This window comes from Alosa pseudoharengus, unplaced genomic scaffold, assembly GCF_046254945.1.
Source record: "Alosa pseudoharengus isolate Yale_2024_CS ecotype anadromous, Long Island Sound unplaced genomic scaffold, YU_APseudo_1.1 YU_APseudo_1.1_scf_11, whole genome shotgun sequence".
Taxonomy (NCBI): domain Eukaryota; kingdom Metazoa; phylum Chordata; class Actinopteri; order Clupeiformes; family Clupeidae; genus Alosa; species Alosa pseudoharengus.
In genome coordinates, this window is record NW_027468576.1 from 35,414,243 (window position 1) to 35,424,904 (window position 10,662).

The 10,662-nt window shown below is 42.4% G+C and overlaps 2 protein-coding genes across 5 annotated transcripts; both read right to left on the reverse strand.

The window, feature by feature from the left end:
- Positions 1 to 2,425: 2,425 nt before the first annotated feature.
- LOC143117367 (zinc finger protein 414-like) lies at positions 2,426 to 6,554 on the reverse strand. Of its 4 annotated transcripts, none has more exons than XR_012985975.1 (8): positions 6,445 to 6,554; positions 5,844 to 5,970; positions 5,641 to 5,751; positions 5,126 to 5,231; positions 4,551 to 4,939; positions 4,216 to 4,289; positions 3,261 to 3,413; positions 2,426 to 2,693 (listed from the first exon to the last, which is right to left on the reverse strand). XR_012985975.1 is itself a non-coding variant. In XM_076279059.1 (8 exons), exons 1-8 carry the CDS (start codon positions 6,445 to 6,447, stop codon positions 2,623 to 2,625), a joined length of 1,023 nt encoding a protein of 340 aa, XP_076135174.1. In that variant the 5' UTR covers positions 6,448 to 6,554; the 3' UTR covers positions 2,426 to 2,622. The 4 variants fall into 4 exon arrangements, 3 of the variants coding, with proteins under 3 accessions (XP_076135174.1, XP_076135176.1, XP_076135175.1); XM_076279059.1 differs by having other exon boundaries at positions 4,227 to 4,289; XM_076279061.1 differs by having other exon boundaries at positions 4,227 to 4,289; positions 5,844 to 5,974; positions 6,445 to 6,546.
- A 165-nt stretch (positions 6,555 to 6,719) lies between these two features.
- On the reverse strand, positions 6,720 to 10,430 carry LOC143117368 (holocytochrome c-type synthase-like). The gene is made up of 7 exons (XM_076279062.1): positions 10,373 to 10,430; positions 9,724 to 9,874; positions 9,406 to 9,590; positions 8,124 to 8,272; positions 7,799 to 7,918; positions 7,604 to 7,690; positions 6,720 to 7,499 (listed from the first exon to the last, which is right to left on the reverse strand). The coding sequence occupies exons 2-7, from the start codon at positions 9,842 to 9,844 to the stop codon at positions 7,307 to 7,309; spliced, it is 855 nt and encodes a 284-aa protein (XP_076135177.1). The 5' UTR covers positions 9,845 to 9,874; positions 10,373 to 10,430; the 3' UTR covers positions 6,720 to 7,306.
- Positions 10,431 to 10,662: the final 232 nt, after the last annotated feature.

Consider the following 10,662-nt stretch of genomic DNA (forward strand, 5'->3'; position numbering starts at 1 on the left):
AAATTAGTCTAGAATAGTCTAAATTAAGTGTGTGTGTGTATGTATGATTTTATGGTAATTGTTCTGTAGCCTAGGAAAATGACATAAAGGAAATTATTTAATGTCTCATAGAACCCATGACCCATTCTTCATTACACGATTCAGAAATTACTTTATTTGCTCTGACAACATTATTCAACAATTTCACAAGTGTTGTAGTAACTGAGGCGAGCAACACAGTTTAACATGTAACATGGAATTGTATTACAACATTACAATATTCTCTTGTGTCATTCCAGTGCTCCAGAAACATTACATCATGTGCTAATAGAGTAAGAGGTAACAGCAGGTAAGTATGGTGCAGACATGGACAATAAAATGCAGAATGGAGTATTTCCTAAATAAACAGTGAAACAAATGATAAAGTTTTTTTTTTAAATCAGTGTTAAGTGTGTTTTTCTATTTTGCTTGTCAGTATGCCAATAAAGGTAATAGTAACAAACTGCAAAGACATATTCTTTCTACATGATATATAGAACATACAAATGTTAATTTTGTTAGTGGAACTGTGCAAAAGATTGTTAGACCATTTCCTCCAAACAAGATGACCTTCTGATTGTTAGAGGTGATACCTAGGCCTCTGATGGTTTGCTTCGGTTTGCTTGGCGAGGTGTTGCACCAGCACGGGCTTTCCCTTTGTTGAACGATTTAAAGTGATTAACTTGCATGAGCAGCAGAACTTCCTGTCTAGATAAATCCTGCAGGTTTTTTTATACCGCCTAAACTCTGGCCTCCTCTGAGTGTCCTTTGCATTCAGGATCCTCCGCGTTGGAGGTCTGTGCAGTCTGTTGAGGGGCAGAGAGCGGTGAAGTGATGTCCACCTCAGTGGTGATGGCTCTACGGCTGCCGTCTCCAGTAGTGATACTCTGCCTGGTGTTTAAGGCTTATGCACAAGGTGAGCTGGCTCTTGACATCTGAGGTCCATGTGGATTTGAACAGATTAATTGACCTGCGTCAGTCTTCCAAACTCAGACTCAATCTGAGTTTTGCTAATAACCTGTAGGTAAAATGTATTATCAAATCTCGCTTCTCTTCTCCTCACCAGATGTGTGCGACCAACCAGACATCAGCGTGCCACGCCATGTGGCCACGGTGTGCGTTGGGCAGCCCTTCAACCTGTCTTGTCGGTTCATGTGCCTGTCTCTGTCGCACCGACGGCTGCTGTTGCTCGACAACAAGTTGCTGCGGAACGAGAGTGTCACTGAACCCAACAGCATCCTCCATTACTTTGTAACGACGGCCTCCAGCGAAAACAATGGGACATATGTGTGCAAGATCGAGCCAACACTCGCCGTTGGTCCTAGCATGTCCATCCACATCAATGGTGAGCCATGGGCCTACCAGTGTGATTCTGTCAGACTAGACTCAAGTCCTTGTGAAGTACTGATGGCCTCCATGTCCATGGTCTTTAACATTCTGTGATGTGTTTGGCAGATACGTGTGAAGACAAGCCGACTGGGGAGACTGTGGGTAAGGAGTCGTATCTCCTGGTGATCTGGTATCTTCTCTGTAAAGCTGGCGCTTTCTTTCTCTTCATCACTATCACATTCCTGCCAAACTGTCAAGTCTGGTAAACTAAAGAAAAAATACAGCACGAGCACACACGAGTAGTTACACTGTACACAGCCTTGTGACATTTAATTATTCCAAAAGCTCTCCAAATCCGTCTGACCACTTATCTTTTAAATTAGCATTTTCTATTAGGCTCCTATAGGGTTTTGTCAAGAAATCAATATTTCAGACCAGGAAAAGAGTGGTATTTAGCAGGTTTTGAAGCTAAATTATTTGATTAATGTATACTATGTGTGGAGAGCATTCACTCACCATCCTTATCTCATTTTTGACGGAGGTGGCGTTTAGAGGCTTTTTGCATCTAAACTTTTGCATCTAAGATTTGCCTCTTAACTGTTCCTTATAACCCTGTTTGTATGTCATAGAACTAAACATCTCTCTGTGTGTATTCCCACAATGTATTGCCATGAGCTAATAAATGATTTGCATTTATCTTTTATGTACATGTCTTTGCCGTGCATACTAGCATTTTGAAGATTCAACAGCTTATCCGAACAGTTTAGTCTTAATAGAAAGTGCAAGAGTGTATAAAAACAGAGTATTGTTAACAGTAAACTTTAACAAACACCTACAATAATGATTGTAAGGTCACATCAAGGTCAGGAGATACTCCAGGATTAAGTGTCAAATTTCATTGTTTTTAGGGTGGTAGGGCAATGATAAAATGTTACGTTATTTTGATGATGAAGCATATAGCACAAGGAAGTTAAATGAAAGCTGACTGAATGAAAAACTGTTTAAGCTTCATGTAAATATGCTAAAATAACCACATGCAAGAAAACAATATGAACAATGATACTATGTCAAATCGAAATCTTCAGCATGGAAATCTTTTATTAGTCTGTAGGGTAACACAAAGACAAGACAAAAAACATACAACTGAAGCAGCATCAAAATATTCTCATATGCATCACAAAATAGCCTTTGATGAAATATTACAACCGAGTTTTCAGTGCTGTCATGAGATGCAATGGCGAAGACCTTATTCACTACTGAGTGATGCAGAATGAGTCACGGGTGGGTGTCGGCCGAGAGTTCCCCATCTGATGGAGACTGTAGCTGTGTAGGGCTCTCTGTTCCGTCTGCAACATAAACAGATTGATTTACAATTATATTTATTCATTTAGCAAAGGTTTCTATCCAAAGCGACTTACATATGTCAGTTATATTACAAGGGCAATTGTCCCCAGAGCAACTTGGGGTTAAGTGCCTTGCTCAAGGGCACAACAAACTTTTCAGGCTACTGCATGCTAGCCCAGCTCCTTAACGACTACGCTACCACACTACTACATGCTAGCCCAGCTCCTTAACGACTACGCTACCACTGCCTCAGGTAAATGAGGAAAGGCCAGTCCTAAGAACAGAAATGACCATTAATTCCATTTTGGACGGCCACACATCGTTTCAGCGAGTAATGAGGCGACAGACGCGGGAACAGTGGCATAAACATTTCCTTGGAAACGGCGTTCTCTACCAATCAAATTTTAGACATCACATCAATGAAGCTGAAGAGTATTCCTGAGAGACTATCTTTATCGTTGGTCAATATGGACATTCATATTGTTATAGTTAAACATGTCTTATTGCTAACAGTGTGGACAGGCCTTAAAGTCTGAGGGTTTACAATGATAGTATTGAGGGATTCATACCAGTCTCAGAGGATGTTTTTCCAGAGGGGCTCTTATGTTGGCCCTCGATGTGAGTGGTCATCTCCTTGCGGTTGGGGGTGCTGTGGCCACACTGGAGACAGTTGTAGCGCCCCCTGGTGTGCTCCCATAAGATGCGGCTGCTGAAGGACTGGCCTGAGGATACAGAGAAAAGATGGGACTAGGGGATACAGCATCACAAGATTATATCTGACTGGCCCTACAGTGAAACTGATTAAGCTTGTGACTGTAAGGACAGCTGGCATGAATCATTTTCAATGTGCTAAAAACTTGAAGCTTTCAGTCTTCCTTGATCACAATGTTATTGGGAATATCTTTCGAGAAGATCATTGGGTGTCAATTTCTTGTCAAATACTTGGCAATAGGTGGCAAAAACGGGAACATCGGTGGATTGGCAAACAAGGCATCATAAAGTTTGAGAGAGAAAAAAAAAAACAGCCAGCCAGAGCACTTCAAGACAAGCCATCACCAGCCAGGCTGGACGGCCATTAAGGTATCACCGGTCAAGCTGGATGACAGCCATTAGGGCATGTATGAACCTCAACCAGACAGAGTTATGAAAACAGGGGTTGGTGGGGTGGAGGTAGGAGTGCGGAAAGCTGCCAGACAGAACTCTTGCAGAGGGGAAGGGTGGGGCAGGTGCGCTACAATGAGCAGCAGGCAAGAGGAGAGGATGCTGGCTAGCGAAGCGCACTCTCCACACCTGCAATGGTTAGCTGGGTTAGTGTGGTGGGGGTGGGGGAGAGGGGTTCAAAATAAGAAATGGAAAAGTGTCACCCAGCCTGTAGCAAATTTGCCGAGCTCAAAGGTTGATAGGTAAGAGTAAACCTCTAACTTATCAACAGATTTAGATTAGAGATTAAATCTGAGTGCATGTGTGGGTCTTCATAGTGTGTGGATGCACCTTTGTGAGTTAGTGGGTTTCTTAAGGCCTCACCTGGACCGTACCTCTACTTATAGTGTGACTGCTTGGAGGAGAGTTCCATCTGTGCATTTGAGGCCCAGGCGTGTCTGGCAGGACAGTGCAACATGACAAAACACAGTTCACTCACAACGGCAGAGCTCTGCAATGGCTCTCAGCATTAAATCTCACACACACACACACACATAGGTCAGGACTCAAAGTCGATCTTAGGAAAGCTTCTCTGGACATTGTTCTCCTTCAGCTCTCGAGAGACAGAGAGAGAGAGAATATGTGTGAGAGAGAGCGAGAGAGAGAGACAGAGAGAGCATATGGCAACAGCAGAAGCGAAAGCATACTGTATGGCTCACCTTGATTTTTCCTCCAGACAGCATTGGAGGCAGCTGAAGCACTCTGAGGCAAGGGGGAGGACAGTGGTTGCGATGGGGAGGTCTGAGGCACACTGCTGGGACTCTGAGCAGACACCTCCTTGGGACTGGAAGAGAGCATGGGGTCGGGTGAATGCCCCATAGCTGTGGGGGTTTCTGCGGGCGGCAGGCTGATTTCTGTCTCCATATCCTCCTCCTTGTACGCCTCCGATGGGTCAGGTGCTGAGATGGGGGTCGCAAGCTCAGACTCAGGCCCTTGTTCACCGAGCGCCCCTGCACGCGCTGCCTTGCTCTTGGCTACTTTAGCGCAGGTTTGCAGGTGTTTCAGCAGTGTGCGATAGGATCGCAGCTTGGCCCGGCAACTCTCACAGCTACAGAGAAGAAGAAAAAAATGGAACAATAAATATGTGTGTTCCAGGTCTTAAAACATATTTTCGTTATGCCACTCTTTGTTTTAAGAAAGATAATACAAGTATTTAGTTAATAAAGATTTTTTTTTAAATGCTACCAGTTATAAACATTGTCATATTCAAAAAGTTATAATTTCACACACTCACATGAAAAAGATATTTGGCTTATAGTGGACCCTCATGTGTTCCATTAGCTGTTGCATGCTGGAGAATGACCCCTCACAGCCCAATGAAGAGCACAGGAATACTTTCCCTGTTCACAGAGGTTAGGTGGGAGATGACAGGAAGGATAAATAAACAGGTTACACCATGCTTTATGAATAAAGCTGATGATACACAATTAGACTTTTTGAGCCATGTTGTTAAGTGGGTTCTGGCTAGTTCAAGTTTTCAAAAGAACTTTAATAATCAGTTGGCAAACATTCATGATCATCCAATCAGAAAACATGGAACTGGTGATGTGGTTGTCAAGCAACATTGCTCAAAAAGCTGCCCCATAAACATCATCCTTTGCTCTAAACAAAACCAAGCAAACACAAGGTTCAAATACTTCCACAGCGTGGTAAGGAATACTCTCAACATACTCATGCCAAGTCCATATACGAACACATGGCATGACACCACGGCATTAAATGACAATTAAACACAGTAGAACAGTTCACCTGGCAAAGACTCTGCAGGAATCTGGTGGTCGTTGATGTGACTGTTAAGCGCTGTCATGTCCGTGTAGGACCTCTTGCACCCGTAGACTGTGCAGGATACGCGACTGCTGCCTGCGGGTAAAATAAAATGAACTAAAGGATGAAAGAGCAACATTATGTACGTTGAAGCCATACACACACAAGAGTGAAACCTCTATTTATACCTGCTGGCATCGTGGTATTGGTGGACTGTACAATGGCAGGCTTCACGTCGGTGGACATGTTTGCAATTTCAGGAGTGTAAACAGTCGGACCAGTGAAGTCAGAGGACAACAGTTTCGCTAGCTCAGACTACCTGGGGGAAATAATGTCTCAAGTTTATCAAGGAAACGATTCTGTTAAGTCAGCAAATTTCAACAACGCTTAACGCTACTAATAGACTGTAACGTTATAAAGATACTCAGATATATAAGATAACTTAACGATATCACACAAAGATGGAAGAAAAACTTGGAGCTATGTGGATAACAGTTAACGTTCAAATATGTCTGCACCCAAGCTATCTCGTCAATTTTGTTACATTTTGAAATATTAACATAACTTAAAACCTACGTCTCGTGATCAACAACCTAATCACACTTTATGATAGTCAGGTCTACCAGACTACACGCTAGCATAGCCAAATTTGAATAGACGAGTTAGCTTGGTGTTGCAGGCTAGGGCAGTTCATTGACAGTAGGCCTACTGTCGCAGCCAAGACTTAAAGAAACCAAACCAACGTTGAATGCATTTACCCAGTCAGTCACATGCGTCTAATGTACATACCATAAAGTCTTTATGGCAGCTTACAATTGGATTCTTGTCTCTAAAAGGCCGACGTTAGCTTTAGCCGAGCGCTTATTTAAATCAGACGGGAGTGTCCCTTCACGGCACCCCCTACCGGCGAATTGTTGCAGTGGTCACGTATAGGTGCACGTACACACCACTGCACTGATATTGTAGCTGGAAAAGCTTCCAGTCCAGCCAAAAGTTAGTCACAGTAATAAAAGTTAATGATATATTCTTTTCAGAAACCAAGTAATCACAAAAACAGTAATCAGTGATTACAAATAAATAACATTTTATTATGTGACAGCTCAGACAAAAAATCATAACTATTCAGTTATGTATGTGTTTTAACTGTTTAGAATTCTGGCAACAAATAATGTGCATAAAATAAACATATGCATCCAAGCAAGAGAATCATACGATATCAACATATCCAAAAAGGAAGCTTCAAACCATGTACTCTTGAAACTCACACCTTATTATAGATGAGTGGAATATCATAAGACAGTTTCCTGTATCCACAATTGATGTATAAGAAATACTATACATTGCATACCTCCATGAAATGAATAAATCGCCTTCACACAGGTGTGTTCAGCCATCTATAAACCATACTATGTGCTGTCAATCCTCTATTCAGATACTCAAATGAATTTAAAAACAAAATATGGAATTTCTACCCTAGGACCAAAGCAAGGCCGACTAAGGCCACCTCTCAGAAGCATCACTGGTAATTATTGCTTAAAGATTGACTGGTGAACGATGCAGAAGTTCATTTCAAAGCACAATGGGTATTAGTTTTTCTCTGGCAGAATACATGAATTGTTGATAGTGACCAGTGCCCCCTACTGGTCAGGAGTCATGAGGAGGTCCAGTGAAACCATGCAACTTTCATGCGGTCCCACACTGCTCCAATGGAGTCTAGAGCAGGCCGCACATCTAGAATGGTGTGTTTGGTGGAGAGACCAGCATCATAGTAGTCTATGACGTATCGGACCTCTTTTCCACAACGATTTACAATCCAGTCGTGTCTGTCAAATGGCAATTCATGCCTGAAAATCACAAAGAGTAAAATAGGATGGTTTAATCACACTGCTACCCAGCACACAGATCCAGTCTTTCTTAATTAATGATTACGGGGGGGGAAGAACCGTACCCCATCCAATGGCGGAACTTGGCTCTTGGTGTGAGCTCCTTTGCTTTGCCTCCAAACCGAACCAAAGTTGGACCACAAGGACACTCTCTATTACACACAAAAAAAGATTACATTGATCTATTAAGCTACTCAATCTAACATTTTGAGTTAATCCGACACCAACTTATGCTGGGATGTCAATCATTCTCTACACACTTTGAATGAAGAGCCTCCCATCTGAGGATCTCCTGCCAAGCCATCTCATTGTTCTGGTTGTGAATCTTGATGATGCTTTTCATGTCCTTCTGTCCAATGTCACCCTCATTCCAGCGCCATCTAATTTCAGCAGAGGTTTAAATGTGTTATTTTAGTGATGGTTACACAATAATGGTCTTGTGAAACAGGTTTGATCAAATACATCTTCTGACTAATGACCCGAGTCTGTTCTAATACTAACGTTTTGTATAAATGTTTGTCTGATAAGAAAGTAGTAGGTACAATGTATGGCTAAAAACCCCAGCATCTTGGCCAGTAAGCTCACCCTTTGCGTAGCATTGCGTTCCAAAACATCTGTTCTGATGGGTAGACCCAGTTCTGTTCAGACCCGGCCCGGGGGATTGTGGACTCTTGTCTGTTCACAGACAGAGGGAAAGGCTGACCAGCTGCTGGCGTCTGGTTGGGCGGGGGCATCTGCAAGACACCCATTCACAAGGTCACAGGTCACAAGGTCTGAGGTCAGATAATAGCGTAAATAGCGTAAAATCAGCATTGAAAGTTCAGGGAAATTAAATGGCTAGTAGCCCAATCACACACATTTTACAAGATACGTATGTGTGTACATTTAAGTACAAGTAAAGTATAAGTGTGGTGGTGGTGGAAGCTTAGTGGTTAAAGAGCTTCCTCCATTGTGCACTCAACCCCAAGTTGCTACGGGGACAATGGCCCTTGCAATATACAAGGTTCCCACTCTAAATGAAATGTAAAACTCCATGACTATTCCCTTACACCTCCCCCCCCCCCGAATTTCCATGACCTTCTTGAATTTCCCCTAGGGATCAATAAAGTATCTATCTATCTCTATCTATGACCTACTATATAATGAAGGGTACAATACACGACTAAAGATTTCAGAACAGTCGTGCAGTGTTCAAGAATCTTTTACTTTTTTAGAGCGGGAGGTGAATAAATGGGCAATGAATAAACAAAGTTGGGCTAACCACAATTACTCAAACAAACAGTAAAGCTAATAACCAGATATACACCAATTCTGAATGGAGATATATTTGTATAAATGTATTTTGGCAAGTACATTTTAAACTTCTACAACAAAATTCCCTGACTTTGCCCCCAAAATGATAAAAATCTTTGACTTTCCATGTCTGGAATAGACTTTTCAAAATTCCATAACCCTGAATATTATTGACATATGTAAGTTGCTTTGGTTGGAAGCATTTGCGAAATTAAAGTTACTCTAAGCAATGTTACACAGTTTCTAAGATAAAACATTTTTTGTCACATACAGCAAACATCACCTTACCATCCGCTAGCTGTATACACTGTAAAAAAAACATAGTCTCTGTCGACAGCCCAGGCTCCAAAAACAGAAACAAAAACAGCCTGGTCCAGCATGGACCATGAAACATAACAAACTCTTCCTGCCAATCTCAGACAAGATAAACTTTCAGAAGTTTCAGTGGCACGGGAGGGAGGGGCGAGCTAGCTCTCTGTTTTGTTTGAACGTCAACAGAAGTGACAGAAGTCAACAGAATTACCCAACATCGCTTAGAGTACCTTTACTAAATAGAAATTGTAAGTGATGATACCATGTTTGCAGGGTTTATGTCAGACATTGCTCCGTTCTCTCCTCTTGCTGCCTTCATTGGACACTCTACAAACTCATAGGCTCGGTCCTGATGAGCAGGAGTCTCTGGGACGGAAGGGGAAGTCTTTGGTGCCTGCTGGGCAGGTGCAGACGCCTTGTGCATGGGGCATTCTGGGGGAGGAGCACCTTGAAAAAGGCAGCATTATATCAGGGTGGTTGTCACTTTGGAAGTCACAGTGCATTGTCTATGGAGTAAAATGTTGCACACTGACTGTCATGAGGATTAGACCAGTGTCCTACCATGTCGCCTTATTCTTACTTTGTTTGTGGTCCTGATGCATGGGACAGCTCCGTGGTGGTGCAGATCCAGAACTGTATTCTGGGGAAGAGAAGGTCTTGACCTTCACTGAGCCCATGTGGTTGGACACAGTCTCGGTCATAGTCACTGTCCGACCATACACCTATTAAAGCTGAAGTCAATGATGGTAAAGTTAAGGCAATCACGGCTTCAAGTTCAACATGCAGATGACATTCCAGTAACTTCCTTAGTCAATTATCGATATGAAGCTTGAAATATGGCTCAAATCGACTTAAAACAGGACCTGGATCTATGATAACCATAAATCCGAACGCCTTGTGCATCAATAGCTTCATGTTCGCTAATGGCTAAATTGACATTTCCTTTCGTAATTTGCTTGCGTAACACTAAAAAACACAACCCATAGAAAAAACAGGAGTGGTAAATGATAATACTGAGCAGCTAACGTAAGGTTAAGTAAGTTATTGGTCAACTGGCATCTCAGTAAGACAGCAAGCTATCAATTCGTTACGTTAGCGCGGTTATAAAACACAACTGTTGTCATTCGAAAACACCCTCAAAACCTACTCAATCAAAATACATCACATCATCTTTTAACCAAGGAAAATCACTTTACATATTGAATTGAACCATAAAAGTAACCGCTTACCTTGACAGAAACAAGCTCCCTTCAATGTCGTGCACAACGTTCACCTCATGCAACCCACAATGCCTTTCGTCCCGGTTGCATCACAAGGGTACGTTCAAGCAGAGAATGTCTAATAAGGACGGGCTCTGGTTCAAGTATGTATAAGTCTGCGCAGCCTGTACTGTGTTAGGACCATAGACAGAGCCATTCTCTGGCTAGGATTCGATAGATTTAGCCTGGATTTCTATGGAACGTCACGAAAACATGCGCGCGCAACCAAGAGGCAGAAAGCACCATAGAACAGCAATGCA